The 16,046-nt window shown below is 37.7% G+C and overlaps 2 protein-coding genes across 9 annotated transcripts in view; one reads left to right on the top strand and one right to left on the bottom strand.

Annotated features, from left to right (window-relative positions):
- Positions 1 to 16,046, bottom strand: part of Cd47 (CD47 molecule) — an 812,520-nt gene that overhangs the window by 463,202 nt on the left and 333,272 nt on the right. The gene's annotated exons all lie outside the window — the stretch shown is intronic.
- The window catches only part of Bbx (BBX high mobility group box domain containing), a 231,707-nt gene that overhangs the window by 187,365 nt on the left and 28,296 nt on the right, over positions 1 to 16,046 (top strand). Inside the window, exons 11-12 of the mRNA XM_051191598.1 lie at positions 12,759 to 13,761; positions 14,671 to 14,806. Of these exons, the coding sequence (XP_051047555.1) occupies positions 12,759 to 13,761; positions 14,671 to 14,806 (1,139 nt within the window). The remainder of the gene's footprint in view (positions 1 to 12,758; positions 13,762 to 14,670; positions 14,807 to 16,046) is intronic.

Raw genomic sequence — 16,046 nt, 5'->3', positions numbered from 1 at the left:
AGCAGATGCAAGGACTAGAACAAACCAGTCCATTGTATCAGATGCCAAGCTTACCATGGTTCTTAATGCAAAACAAATTCAGATCTAAAGAGAGGACTGTGAAGACCAGAAACACTGAGGAAAAGTAGGAAGACAGCAGGGACTGGTTTTGAAAGGGACTTCATGAGGTAGTAAAGCTCTCCTTCATATATACCCAACAAAGAGTCAGCCTTGCCTTGCAAATGGATCTCAGTAAGCAGAGAAACAGACTGTGAGGTTATGAATTTCAGACTCTAGATTGTCAAAACAACTTATTTGAAATGACCATTTTTTTTAAATAATATGGATATATGGGCCATCTGCTTTTTCTGGCTATATAATTTCTCTCTGTGTACACACATGTATAAAAAAACTGTAAAGTATTAAACAACACCAAAATATAAAACAAACTAGCTTTCCATGTAGCATTTATCTTTATCAATCCTCTTTTGATGGTAACATATGAACCTCTGAGCTGCTTCTCTGCTCAGTGTTGCTAGAGAGAGGAATCTGCTTTGTCATTTTCTTTCAGTCATGAGAAGGATTTCTTATTAAATCAGAGCTCATTAGAAAAAAAGCATTCTTCTAATTTGTAGGGATGCATCCCAAAAATGAAACAGATGCTATGGTTTAACAGATGCTTGGATGCTGGTGTCATAATTTAAAGGGGTAAAATTACTGAAATAAGTCTATTTCAGTCACAAAAAGTCAACTTAACAACATTTGAGTAAAATTATGTGCTTCTGATGGAAATAGGTTGCTGAGAAATCATTTGCCAAGATCTTTAATTATTATTTGTGCCACAACATTAACAGTGTGTTTTAGAAGAACATTCCAGTTGCCACTTGAGCATCAGATGCATTGTAGATGAGCCAGCATGGTCAGTGAGCACCAGTAGATTAATGCTTTAATTTTTGTCCCATTCACAGTCTCTTATTGTTGTTGTTCTTCTTCTTCAACAAATAGTGTATAATCATTTCTGGTTCCTCCAAAATGTAAATATAGAGAAGTTCTGATTCAGACTGACTACTTCTATACCTTGACAGGCCTCACATCACCACTTCAACTCTCAAATCATCCTAGCAAGTGATATGTGGAACACTGTGCCTTTTCTCTGTCCTAAATAGAGAAGTATTCTCTCTTCTTTACCCTACTCTGTCAGGAAAACTGAAACCAGCTCTACTGCTGAAGATTAAGGAAGGAACAGGCATGCAATATATATTCTTATGGTTTGGTAAAAAGCAATAAATGCTTTAGACATAAATGTTTTGTGACATCCTTTACTTATCTGACCAAGCACAAATAAAACAAGGGAGCAGGCAGCAGGGAGACATGGAATGGCTTTCACTGTTCTTAGTTTTGACATTGGAACCCAAGGGTAAAATAAATAAGAAGAAAGTAGATTAGTTTGATCAAGCTGGAGGCCACTGGAGACTAATGGGGGAGGGATTGGCAGATGGCAGACCTGGAGCAGTCACATCAGAGAAAATATGATAGAGCTGTCTTTTGCTCAAGATGCCATCAAGTACTGTGAGATGCAGAAATGACAGTCAGCTGGATTTTACCCATACAGCTGTCTTGATCAAAATATTTACCACTGTGGGTTTTTAAAAAACTTGAGTCAGCTTCCCTTCCTGAACCCTGTAAGACCCATCTCAGCCATATCCCTTCTGATCTCTGCCTTGCCTCACTGATCAGCATTTTAAATACCGCCCTATCTGAGGCATTCCTTGAGGAAGTCCTTGAGACATATCAGCAACAAATGCATAAAGAAAAGATAGTACAGGAGTTAGCTACTCTGGCACAGCAGAGCAACACTTGAGAGAAGCAACTTAAAAGCGTTATTTTGTCTTGAAGGAGCAGGCATGGAAATATCAGCCTGTCTTGTTACTGAATGAGAGGTAAGGCCAGGTTATAAGCTCGGGGCCCAGACTCCAACAACCTGTTACTTCTAGCCAGACCCCACCTCCTGAGCATTCTGTAACCCCTGAGATACTTCCACATGCAAGCCACAACAGGCATTTCTACCTCTGCCATGTCTCCAAAACTAAGGTTTTAGTCTACTAAACAAGGCTCAGAGCTAAGCACGGCCCCTTTTACAGATACAATCCTTTGACCAGAATGCAAAGAGAAATGGGTGAGCAGATCCCACAAAGTCAGGGTTCTTGCTTACAAGAAATACCATATTGGACCTGGGCAGAGGTGCCTGCCACCAAGCTTAATAACCTGAAATCAGTCCCCAAACCCACGTTAGTGGAAAAAGAGTTCCTACTCCCACAAGTTGAACACACACAGACACAGTAATTAATGTAAAAAACTAATGTGGGATGTTAGCAGAAGACAGAGATTTGAATTCTCTTGCACTGTCAGTTTGGATTTTAAAAGGACACCTCCCAGATGAAGGCCCTAATTGGAACATATGGTTGTATGTAGATATTTTGTATGTGGGGGTGGGAACATGTTCGTATGTATGCAATACACCGTGAACACATGAGTGTAGGGGCCAGAAGACCACCTCTGTTTTTATCCCTCTTCAGCCCCAGTCTACCTTGTTTTCTGAGACAGATTCTCTCACTAGGGCCAGCAGCTCTCTGCTTGAGGCTTCCCAGCTCTGGGATTACAAGTGAACCACCTCACCTGGCCTTTTACATAGGTGCTAGCAACCAAGCTGAGGTACTTGTGCCATCTACCCAGCCCCACAGTGGGTAGCTTTTAAAGTCTGAAAGTGACCTGGAAATCCTAGCACTTGTTTCATCTATTTTGAAGGGATCTATCCAGCCAGGAAGGGGGCTTTCTGCTGAGGTCAGGAAATTGAGAACAACACAGCTCTCTTTGTTCAGGCCTCCATGAGGTTCATACTGTTCAGCTTATCAGTTCCTTATGCTGGCAAGTGCTAAAATGTATTGATTCCAGTCGTTTTGAGATTAATTAGGCTAATCATCTACAGAGCAGCACAGCAACCTCCCTGGGGTGACAGTTGGGTAAGAGAGTTGCTGCAGTTTGGAGGATACTCTGAAGAGAATCAGAAATAGCTTTATCTGCATTTTTTTTTTAATTCTAGAATTCAGTATCTATAACACCAATACTGTCTAGTTAACAAGCAGAATGGTGTAATTAGTAATTCTAACAGACAAGAGTGTTTCAGGGTTTCCTCCATGCCAATAATAGTGGGCTTCTGAAGTTTCATACCCATGTATACCTCTTTAGTATAATGAGAACTAAAACCTGTAAGTCATCTAAGATCAGAAATATAGGAACACTTCACTTGCATTAATTTGTTCCTTACAAAGTGACATGGGTTGAAGCTATGTCTAAAATCTCTGCTGTTTGTTTTGTTAGTTTTTTCTAAAATTACTTTTACTTACTAGTGAGTTTTGTTTAACTTAAGGAGGAGTGTTATTTATTATCTACTGTGTGTTAAGCACTATTTGAGTACTTTATATGAATTAATTCTCACAATTATGCTCTGAGACAGATACTGTATTCTTTCCTGTTTTTCTTATTAGGAAACCAAAGGATGCAGAAGTTAGACAAGTTTGCTTGGTAGCTTGCTTAAGGTCATGTGTACAGTAAGGATCAGAATCTAGGTTGAACCCAGATGTTCTGTCTCTCTCCCTGGACTATGCTCTTAAAGTAGGCTTTTCTGTCTTGTTTAAGACAACTATAAAACACTGTGTAAGATGCTTGTTATCGGTATTGCACACTTTGAATTTTTAAGGAAGACAGTTCACGCCTACCTGTATATCCATGGCTGGATGAAATAACATGTTCAGGGATGCTGTCAAAGAAATAGATCCCAGAATTTCTTTTCAGAAAATCTTGCACCTCTGAAAAGCTGACAGGTTACGTACAATGCTCTCTGTGGATATAGTTCTGTAGACATGTGAGCGTTATTGGAAATTAATGGTATACAACTCCAGCCCTAAAGGAGATTGTTCTTTAGTTGCAATCCCTCTTTAGTTAAGAGAAGAGATCCCTCTTTAGTTAAGAAAAGAGACAAAGGCAAAGTGGCCCTCTGTTGTATTCTTCTTTATCTCGGTTTATCAAGCTTTTTAGAGGTCTGTCAGAGGATGTTGTATTTCTCACAGATAAACCTGATAGAAAACAGGAAAACTACTGGAAATGTTCTCATTAACTATTTTATTAAATAAAAATATAGGCACTCTCAGAAGCTTCAGCATCTCACTTTTTTTTTTTGTATTCTTAATTGGTATAATGATGTATAAATAAAGTAAAAGCTGGGTAGAGATTAATTTATTGTAGTATTCATAAAAACTAAATCATTTATAAAATTGTACATTAAAATGGCAGGATTTATAAACAATATTGAAAAGGCTAGATACCTCCATGAATAATCTTGTTTAGCTGTTCTTTCCCATTACTGCCAAGGATGAGGTACTTGGCTAAAGTATGACTGTATGTAAGCGTTCAGTGTGTCCTGAGTGTCTAACCCAGAACACAGATCTGCAAATCTCAACCTAATTTCTAGTTCTAAAACTTGTAATTTTACAAGGGAACCTTTTCTTTAACGTTGGTGTGCTTCTAACCTTTTTTTGATTCAAGTCTCTAGTCATTTAAACAACTACTAAAACTTTTATTCTCACTCTCACTTATTTTGGGGTTAGCTGAAATACAAAAATGTTTTTAATAACTGTTGTTAACAACTTCAGAGAAGACATCAGATTGCCATATGGTACCACAACTCCCACCCATCCAGAATCCACAATTTTCAAGGAAATAATCAGTGAAGAAAATATTTAAATTATCAGTTCACCTGGCCCAGTGTTTTCAGCCAGCCAGAGGGAAAATTGCTTAACCTGCCCAGATCTCAGTGCTCAGAGATGCATAGACCACTGTTCTGTGACCATTGATCCTGAATGATGCAGAGTGATTTTCTTAGCAGCGATGCTGTGCTTATGCTCAGGAACTGTCAACTGTATTTTTATGGTTAAAGTGCATGCGCGCGCGCACGCACACACATACACACACACAATCCTGGTTTTAATTACATAAAAAATGCACATCTTAGGAAATGCTGCTAGCTGCCATCTTAGAGTTGTTCGTAAACTGTTTTGACAGGTTAATAAGCCAGCACAAAATGATTGTAAATATACCTTGGCTGCAAAAAACATTTGTTTTGTACGCAGGGATGAAATTAAAAGTGGTTAGTGTCAGTAGGTCTTTTTGTACACTGCCCTGTTTTTAACTTAGTGGACTCTAAAAGTGGACAGTAGAAGACATAGTCTAAGTGGGAGTTAATATAGCCCATCTTGAAGCTGCTTACCAAGGTTTAGGACCAGCCAAGAGATGATAGCTGCTATGGCATTACTTCTAACAGTTTATTAGTTTTCACTCCCCATTTTATTGCCTTTTAAGGCACAACAAGAATTAGATTAATATCTTAACATTTGCTAAAAGAAATAAATTTATTGTGTCTTTGAATCAGAGACAAAAATTTGATGTAGCGTAAGTTTATTATTCTTTTAAAGCCTTAACGGACCCCAAGCCTAAAATGTGCTCTTATCTGAACTTAAAAAAAAAAGGTGGTTTCCCTATAACCAGGAACATGAAATACAATACCTTCACTGTGTTTTATCCCCTTCAGTAGTGGTACTTGGTTCTTAGCATTTTGAAGAAGATGATAACCTATGCATTGGTCCAGTATGTTGTTTGTGAGGATTAGACTAAGTTCTCTTTCTTTTTTTGAGGAAGAAGTTAAATTATCTCCCGCACACCACTGCCAGGCCTTTCTGCCTATACAGAAGGAAGGGACTGCAATGTACTTTCTATTGGCAGAGGGAACTTTAAAATAATTGTGATTTGCACACGTACTCTTGGGATGTGTAACTAAGAACACTGTGATTGTCAGTGGAGCCCTGGCAGTAGTGTGGTTATAATTAGCATTGTTTTTAGAGGCTCATAAAATAACTTTTCCCTAGTCTGAATCAGAATGCACTTTAGACTCATGAGTTACCTAAGGACTAATGAGCATTCAGTTTAACACAATTATTTGTTGAAAACCTTTAAACCTTTTCAAAGATAAGAGCATATCCTTGGAGGAGAATACAAAGGTGAATAGAATGCATTCTGTCCCCATTGAATTATAACTGTTGAAAAATAGAGTAGGACCTGAGGGAACCGACAATAACTATCAAATATTTATGTCCATCTTTGACTTAAAACATTAACATTTTAACTTCTTTGAATGCTACCCTGGGAATTCCATCACTGGAAGGTGCCAAGATAATTTTCTATTCTCACTTTTAAAGAAAGTTAGTGTTCAATTTTAATAATAGAGGGATAAATCGTCATTTATCATGTCAGGCACGATTTCAGGGTTCTCTATTAAGGGCATCTTGACTAAATTAATAATAATCATTAATTCTGTATTTCCCACAATGCAGTTTTGTTCCCTGGAGCTCACATTACTTTATGTTCTTTTATGCCTGTTGTGTGATTGACTGCATGCATGTCCATGCATGTATAACGTAGTTTGTACGAACATTCCTAAGCTCTACTGAATTGTGGATGCATATACCCAAAGTAAGTGCATAGGCATGCTCATACACGAGTAAGAATGGGCACTGGAGAAAGGGCTCAGCAGCTAAGAACCAAGCTGCTCTTGTGAGGATCTGGCTTCATTTCCAGCACCTACACAGTGACTCACAGCCATCTTTACTCCAGTTCCAGGGTTCCATCTCTGTGGGCACTAGGTACACATGTTATACACAGACATCCATACAGGCATACACATAAAGTAAAGGTAATTTTTTTTTTTTTTAAGTTACACTGGGAGTATATGACAAGACTTTTCCTATGGAGATGCAACACATGTCTACTCATCCCTGGTTGTAAGCCAGGACAGACAGAAGTGTGGATACTACCAAAGCCCAACTTAGTGAATCAATGAATTTATTGGGATTTCTTAAGAGGAATGTGGGTGAGGGGTTACTTACAGGAGCAGAAATGACTCAGACAGTTGTATCACCAAAGCCCTTCCCAATGTAGGTGACAGCTCACAGAAGCTGGGAACCTGGAGCACACTGCACAGCCTGCAGGCAGCTCAATGGATTGGAAAGTGTGCTTTCCAAATGCCTCAGATGCTCTAACCTTCTGCAGGTATCTGGGCTGGTCTGTCTCCTCTGCACTTGTTTTGTCTGAGAGTAACTCTTGGTTGCCTGTGAGGGAGGGACCTCATGCATCCAGTCAGTTTCAGGGCCTTCCTAAAGCTGTTTTGAGTTGTTTACTTTCCATCCTAAGGAGCTTCATTGCAGAATGGAATGTTTCCATCTCAGAGGAAACTGCTACATGGTAACAACTAATCATAGTTACATTTTGTTTTTTAGAGTTTTTCTGAAAATAAGATATTCCTGAGCCCAATTTTATGTGTAGGTTTTTCCCCCCTGCTCCTAGAGAATTATTGAACCCTAGATTTAAAAATAAGGACAAAGCAGATATCCAAACAAGGCTCTGGCATACTGCTTATGGTACTCATAATTTGGAGTTGGACTTTGGTGGTATCCACACTTCCATCTGTCCTGGCTTACTATCTGGGATGAGTAAAAATGTCATTAATTCAAGTACTATAAACATCATTCATTAGTCTAGCTTCTGTTTTCTGTGGCATATGACTCCAGTGAAGTTAACACATAACATTGTCTTCACTCTGTTCTAGCACTATGAGTTCTGTATATTCTTAAAGCAAGAAATATTAACATCTGTATATTATATGTTAGGACCCCAAGGCACAAAGAAGTTTAGGGAAATTCTGTGAATAATCTTGCATAATAGGTTCCCCTCCCCCAGCAACATAACCAATCTGTTGCAAAGCCTGTCTACAGTCCTGAAGTCTGACCCCAGAACCAGAACCTTGAAACAACACCTTAACATCTAACTTGCTTGGCCCACGGGAGTCATTACAGCCATGTCTGTTCCTAGAATCTGTTTACATCTCATGGAAATACCTAGTATGATGACGGAATAAATATTAAAAACAACAAATAATGGAGTTGAGTGGATTTTATATAATAGCCAGGAAACTTAGGTACTTAAATGAGATATACAGTAGAATGAGGATACATCAGAATCAGATGTATCTTTTAGACTTAAGGAAAACTGAGTTTCAGAAACAAACCTGCAAATAAGCCTAAAAGGAAGTGAGACCCAAAGGACTGATGACATTCTGTTTTTCTCACTCTCCTCCTTTCCTACTCTAGTTTTGCTATGTTATATTTTATTTCTGTCCCTGTAGGTCTCTTTCCTGCTCTGCTCTCCCTCCCTCTGTATACAAACACACATAGTACACACACCTCTGAATAGTATGAAAACAAGTATGACCTATAAATGCAAAAACTGGCAAAAAAAAAAAAAAAAACCCTGCTATTTTTATTTTTTTAACTTAAAAGAGAAATAAATTGGCTTGTTTAAATTTGAAGAAGCAAAGTTATCTTAAAGGTTCAGGAGAAAGTAAAACTACATAAGTATTGTTTTGTAACATTGTGGTGAGGGGTAAAGAAAATGATGTTCAAACCAGAACATGTCTGTGAAGAAAGACTAGTGTGTGGTAACTCTAGAGCGACATGGTATTGGGATATTAATTTAGGTTTCCTACTCAGAAAAATCCCATTATAGGCTATGGCAAGACCTTGTAAATGAAATTTGTCTCACTTTTGGTAACCTTTGACAAGTTATAGAAAACAACTCAGAACAAATGGGGAAAATCATTCTGACTTTCAAAGAATAAGCATTATTCCTAAATGTAGGCTATTATTTCATAGAAACATTAAAAACTGTTCTAATAACACTGGAACTTGTCAGCATGAGAGTTTTCCAGACAAAGGCCATTGTCTCAGGTGCTGTCCTTGAGTAGGCTTTCTCTGTTCTCTGACATCCCAGTGGCTGCAGACTACCTCCTTCTGTTTCTTTATGCTCAGCTTCCGCCTGCACAGAGCCACTGGAGACTGGGGAAGGAAGGAGAAGGAACTGGGGAGGAGCTAGTTGATGGTGAAGCCAAACCCTGTTCCTCCAAGGATCAGCTGGCTTCAGGGAGGCCCTCTCATGATTCTGTCTTACACTAGCAACCTGGCCTTTGGGTTTCAGGAATGTTCTGTACCCCTTTGGCCCCTACCATTCATAGTTTCCTGTTGTTGCTAACCTCTGGGTTTCCTTGCCATTTCCTGTGTAGTCACTGTAATTTTCCATGAGGTGTTACAACAGATCTATTCCCTGCCCGGAAGTTGCTCTACTAGTATGTTTCTGCTTACCCAGTTATGTTGATTCGTGCATAAGCCAGCCTCGTTTTCTATTTACTATCATTATCATTTACTTTCCTTTTTCAAGTTGTTGGCATTGTTGGTATGCCGCATGCAGTGTACAGGGTTCAACATGAACTTTGAAAACTAATTGTATACCTTTTGAACAGAATAGGAGATGGGATTATAACACATTCTTACATGGCTGAGGCTTATTAATGTTCAAAACAAAACAGATGAAGAGTCTGGAAGTTCACCAGAGGCTGTGTCCTTGTCACTGTCCTGCTTAGCATTGTTACCAAAGGTTTAGGAGTCATGAAAAATACTATTATCAAATGTGTGGCTGACACAAAGCTGGTGGATAATTCAAACTTTGATAGGCTAAGGTTTACAAGGAGAAAAGGGAAATCATTCATGTAGGTACTAGGTATATAACATAGAATTTTAAAATGTAGGGTTGAGATGACCAAGCTTCCTAGCATATGACATGGATAGAGGAATCTGGAGCTTCTAGGAACCAAAATATAATACATTTAGGCAAAAGGAAAGATGTCATCTCTGGGCACCATTAAAAAGTACCTAGTATCCCTGCTGAGTTGGGTGTCTGATCTGGTACTGTAAGAAGGCCGAGTGTCATTTAAAGAGAATATTGCCACATTGAAATATCTGTCATCATGGGGTTCTTATAATTAACAGGTATTTTCACTGGTCAGTTTTGTTTTGTTTTGTTGGGTTTTTTTTTTTTTTTTTTTTTTGCCTCACAGAACCCCAATCAGGGTGGTACTGTTACCTACTTCTCAGCCTGTTTTTGCTCCTTTGAGTTAACTAAGCTCTTTAGCTCACTGTGTAACTTTGGGTAAGCTCTGCTGTTTGGTTATCAACTCAGTTTTATTCAGTATTCTTACTTTAGGACCTGTGACAAATAGGGTAATCAGCTTTTGCTTTATATTAAAGTTTTCAAACCTGCCCCCTCACACAATAATAAGCTACCTGTCTTTGTGCAGAAGTCAATTAATTCTCAGGACACTGTAACATGAACCCCTATATTGGAAAGAATGTTCTATATGCAACCTCATGATACTCAAGTTGGGTCAGATTTGGGTTTTGGTTAGTGAACAGATTTGTGATTTGTGTGTGTGTGTGTGTGTTTTTTTTTTTTAATAGGAGAATTTGTTTTGCTTTTATAATTTTGCCTCCAGCAATATAATTGTATTTCTTATAATTTAGAATTAACACACTTTATTTGCCGGGGGTGGGAGTGAGATAGGGAGGCTACTAAGAGCCTAAGACAGGGAAGTAAAGCATAAATAGTGCTTGCTGTAATTACCTATACAAGAAATATTATGCTATTTCCCAGAATATGTCCCCAGAGTGAATGTCTGTATGTGTTCCATTTCATTCCTAGCTTAGAATCCTATCAAGGCTGATAAGGAGAATCATTTTGAAATATATTGAACAGAGAATAGAGTTTTCAAAGTAATATTAGGTTTGCTAAGTTGAATCTGTGCTGCAGATGCAAACTGTTGGCCTTGCCCTGCAAATGCCTCTGCTTAGATGAGAAAGTCCCTGACGTGACCTATGAAAGGCAACCAAAGTGACAATGGCTGAAGAAACATTAAATTTATTTTGAGAATGTCATTCTGACCTACTTCTAGAACTAGTATACTGAGCACACCTGGGAGAGTTTGTAAATAACTAGGGCCAGAATAGTTAAAAAGAAAAATTATTTCAAAATTCGCTCATTAGAGTAAAATGTGCAGAGAAGAATAATTATGTCAGTGTTTTGGCAATAACCTAAGATAACATGTACTTCAGGTGTGTTTCCTGTTCGATACAATAAAGGGAAGAGCCCAGTGTGCATGTTGACCAGCTGAATTTTAAAAGTTAACTTGTGTGAGTCCAGGAAGGAGAACTCTGTAGCACATCCTTTATTGCACATCTTCCCTGTGAATTGTCTAAGCACTGGGCGCTCTTTTCGTGTTGCTCAGGTTTTTTTAGAAAGTGGCAGTATCTGCTTCACCAGCATGTCCAGTTCCTTCCTGGTCTAAACATTACAGAATTCTTCCAGAAAGGTTTGTGATGCAATAAAAGTACTATGAGGGGAGGGGGCTCAGGAGAAGGGCATCTGATTCATAATCCAGTATATCACCCATTCAGAACTGAGTTTCACATCTGTCAACAGCTGTAACAATTTAGGAAGACAATGATTCTGTGAAACAGTTGTGTTTCCTGCTCTTGTGCTGATTTTGTGCTGACTCAGCAAGCCCCAGGGCTCAATTTGTTTCCATGCTGTTAATACACAGTAAATCGCATATGTCCTGTACTACTTTGTCCTGTGCTGTGCTTGACCAAATCAGCATCATCAGCTTCTTGGTAAATTCTTCAAAGACAGAAACCTAACCCTGTTGGTTTTATATCATTAGTATCCTCCTTGGGGCCTGGCATTTGAGAGTTTATAGTTAAGTGTTTATGAGTAGAAACTGATATGTTGAAAGTAGTTTACAATAAGCTATAATTTCACCTCCTGGAACATAGCCTGAGTTTCAAAGTAATGGGGAGCCAGAGATGAAGGTGGCAGTTTTACTCTAAATGTCCTCGATGTGGCAATTGAGGAGAAGAATTTTTAAAGTTGACCAAATATAGAGCAGATGTATTTTGGTATTCAAACGTTTTCAGATTCTAAAAACAAAAAGTACAAGTATAGTAAATGTATCTTCCTCTATGTAGTGTGTCCAGTACATATTCAAAGCCATGAATATTCTGGTAGCAAAAATACAATAAACATGGTACAAGTAAGTGTGATAAACTGCTTATGACATAAATAGTTTCAGTTGGATTGGCTCCGAATCTGCAGCCATGTTCAGATCATATTAGCTTTGTCATCAGACTAGATTTTAAAAAAAAGTGTTTAAAATATCTCTGTTTCTTTAATTGTCTGTTGGCATCTATAGACATATAATGTGTGTTGTGTGTTAACTAATTGAAACCTTTCATTGTTGTTTAGTGAATCATAATATTTCTAATTTCACATAGACCAGTGGAAGTTACTCCTGTTTTCCTTTTTCTCTGGGGTGTTGGGCCAAACATTAGAACAGAGTGTGGGGATTATTCTGACATAAGTATATCATCTTACGTAGCCTCACAAAATCCTCCAAGATAAGATCTATTCATTTATAAAGGTCTTGAGCAATAAGAAGTTAAATTCTGTGCTAAACAAGTATAAAACTAAGAGCCAAGTTTGTCTTTAAGCTCCAGAATCCATCCTCTATCAAATCTAATTTTCATAAGAAAAGTTTCTGATGATGCTAGAAATGATTCAAGGATGTTTGTCTATAGTTCAATGAAGTTAGTTTGGTAGAAGTGAGCTGATTACTATAAAGTTTAGAACTTTTCTTAATTTCTAAAAGAAATATAATCAAACAGTTAAAACTAATTTTGATTATAAAATAATGATGTTTTGTGTTTTTCTCTCACTTTTGTTTTAACTAGATGTGTCTGGCATCAGAGGGGATGAAAATGGAAGAAACAAAACTAATAAAATCAAAAGAATCAGATGGTAGAGGAATTAAAGAAATGGAAAAGGGGAAGGAAGAGAGAGATTTAAAAATGGAGAAAAACAATGAAGCTGGCTTCCAGAAGGAAGCAGACTTTGAGAAATCTAAGGAAAATATAAAAGAGCCTAAGGACTTAAGAAACTTTGAGGAACTACAAATGGATAATGTAATGGCTATAAAAATGGAAGAGCCCAAAGAAATTAGAAAGGAATCTGAAGACGATCAGAAGTACGGTCACTTCCCTGATTTTTCTTACTCTGCCAGTAGCAAGATAATAATTAGTGATGTTCCCAGTAGAAAAGATCACATGTGCCACCCTCATGGAATTATGATCATCGAGGACCCCACCACACTAAACAAGCCAGAGAAGATAAAAAAGAAAAAGAAGAAAAACAAACTGGATCGACATGGAAATGACAAATCCACACCCAAGAAGACCTGCAAGAAGAGGCAGTCTTCGGAATCTGACATCGAGAGTGTCATGTACACAATCGAAGCTGTTGCAAAAGGAGACTGGGGTGTGGACAAACTTGGAGAAACCCCAAGGAAGAAGGTCCGTACCTCTTCAAGTGGCAAGGGAGGCATTTTGGATGTCAAGCCACCAAAGAAAAAAGTGAAATCGAAAGAGAAGAAGGTTTCCAAGGAGAAGTGCTCAGACATCACCAAAGAGTCACGACCTCCAGATTTTCTTAGTATTTCTGCCAGCAAGAATGCTCCTGGGGAGGTGCCAGAGGGCATGAAAGCAGAGCCATTGACCCCCACAGAGGACACACTGCCACCTAGCCTACCAGGACAGGCCAAGCCTGAGGACAGTGACTGTCACAGAAAAACAGAGACCTGTGGCTCCAGGAAATCTGAGAGGTCTTGCAAAGGTGCTCTTTATAAAACCCTGGTGTCAGAGGGCATGCTCACCTCCCTTCGAGCTAATGTTGACAGAGGTAAGTGACTTCTATAAACCAGAAAGGACTACAAGGCCTAACAGAGTCTCCCCTTTAGACCTGTTGAAAAAAATCATGAAGAGTTGCATGTCAAACTATACCTTGAATGAGTCATGCATGTGTCATATCCATGTCACTTTACCTGCATTCTTTCTAGCACTGTGAAGGGACGGTTTGTGTTGCTTTGTAGTAGTCAGGATAGAGAAAATCTAAGTAACTACGTGTTTGTTTCTCTGTTATGAGCTGGCTTCCTCAGATTAAATGGCACCTTTAACTTGAATGTTTAAATTGATGGAATTTCTTTAATGACACAAATAAATTTGGCATAATCTTTACCTGTAGGCTCGAAAAGCAAATAGTCTAGCTAGCTCTTTTGTTGGGTAATCAAAAGTACAAATGAAGTGTTATTTAAAACATGGTAGCATTATACAGTATTTTATCTGTATTCATTTTATTTTGAAGCATCTGGCTAGGAAAATGTTTCTTGGTGGGCTGTATTCCAAACAAGAGATGTATGGTACTTAGGTCAAATAAGCCCTGAATGGAGAGAGCTTGGGAGTATGTAATTCTTTAGGGATGTCTTTTAGTGAGTCTTGAGAAATTTAAGATTAATATTGTCTATCAGCAACAGACTTGCACTTTAGGCTGGTTCTCAAATGGAAAAGATAGTAGCAGTATCTTGGCATCTTGAGTATAGTACCAGGTGAACTATAACATGACTGCTTGTCTGAGAGGTAAGATTCTTCCTTTATTAAAAGCAGTCCAACCTGAATCGCTCTGGGCACTAATAGTTATAAATAGCATTATAGAAATGATAGGTAAAAGCGCCAAGAAGTCAGGTCGCAGGACCTGAGCTGAGATCCTCCAGCCCTAGTGTTCTGAGCAAACCCTTTCACTTGGGTTTCCTAGGGAAACGAAGCTCAGGAAAAGGAAACTCCTCTGATCATGAAGGGTGTTGGAGTGAAGAGAGCTGGACATTTAACCAGAGTGGGACCAGTGGGAGCAAGAAGTTTAAGAAGAAGCTAAGGGAAGACTCCTTCCTTGGGTAAGTGCCTGTGAGCACATGTGACCTTCACTGCATACCCTACTGTGGTAAGAGTGTTAAGTCTGAGCTACTGTTTATTTTTTTGTTAGCCCTTGTCATAATAAGCCAGGTAATTATGTGATTCCTGCTCTTAATCAACCATATGAATGGTAGTATCATTTACACTTTAGGTATAGTATAAAGTATACACATTTTAAGCTTGAGCCTGAGTTTGAATGGATGTCTACCACAGTGCAGCAGTGTAATACTTATGCATACTTTATTATCAATTACTAGGACCCATTTTACCATCTGGAGCTTAGGATAAATTATATGTGTGTATTTACATTATGTACATTTTATTTTATTGGCAATTATATTTTAGTGTTATATTGTTAATATTTCTAAATATAGATACATGTTTATAAAATAATGATAGCTGGACAATATGAGGTAAATGAATTATGCTCACCTTATAATGTTGGTGTTTTTAAACAACCTCCTGTTACTCTAAGAAAAAAAAAAATTTGGTATACATTACACATTGAAGTGTGGTACTGAGGAAGCATTAGCACAAATCACTATAAAAATCATTTAGGGTTATTATTTTATGATTACTATTATGCCAACATACTTAATATCAATCAATATAAAGCATTTTGTTAGTAAGTTGATAGAGAAGGTAGTTTATATTGGTAGGGAAAGTATCTATATATTCCCTTGTGCTATATTCAAAGTCCTTTGAGATTTCACATTAGCTTAATTTGAAAAAAATACATTGAATGCAAATAATTCTCCATATTTTTCACAAGTATTTTTAAATTATGCAAATTTTATGCATTAGGTATATTGTATATATTTTATTCATAATATTTACATTTCTATTTATGGAAAATATCATTTTTTCCTTGGAAATAAAGTGCTTTAAAGTCTGATTAATTCTAAGACTTCAAGTTGTCATGAAGTGGAAAGGAAGAGAAATAATCAGATACTTCCAGATTATTTTAAAATTCATATATTTCAAGATTATATTGAAATAATATATTTAATAGTTTCATTACTTGTATTTTAAAAGTTCAAAGTACTTCAGATTAGTTTTATTTACATTATGCTTAAGTAATGATATGGAAATTCTACATTTGTCATTGCTAAATGATAATTTCAAATGCAGGGTACTTCAAAAGAAAAAAAATAGTGATCCTAGGATGTCTCTGAACAATACTATGTATTTTTTAGAACTGCCAGCACTTTGTGAGTCTGA

This window comes from Phodopus roborovskii, unplaced genomic scaffold (genome assembly GCF_943737965.1).
Source record: "Phodopus roborovskii unplaced genomic scaffold, PHOROB, whole genome shotgun sequence".
In the NCBI taxonomy this organism is placed as follows: Eukaryota; Metazoa; Chordata; class Mammalia; order Rodentia; family Cricetidae; genus Phodopus; species Phodopus roborovskii.
This window is presented reverse-complemented; position numbering and strand designations above follow the sequence as displayed.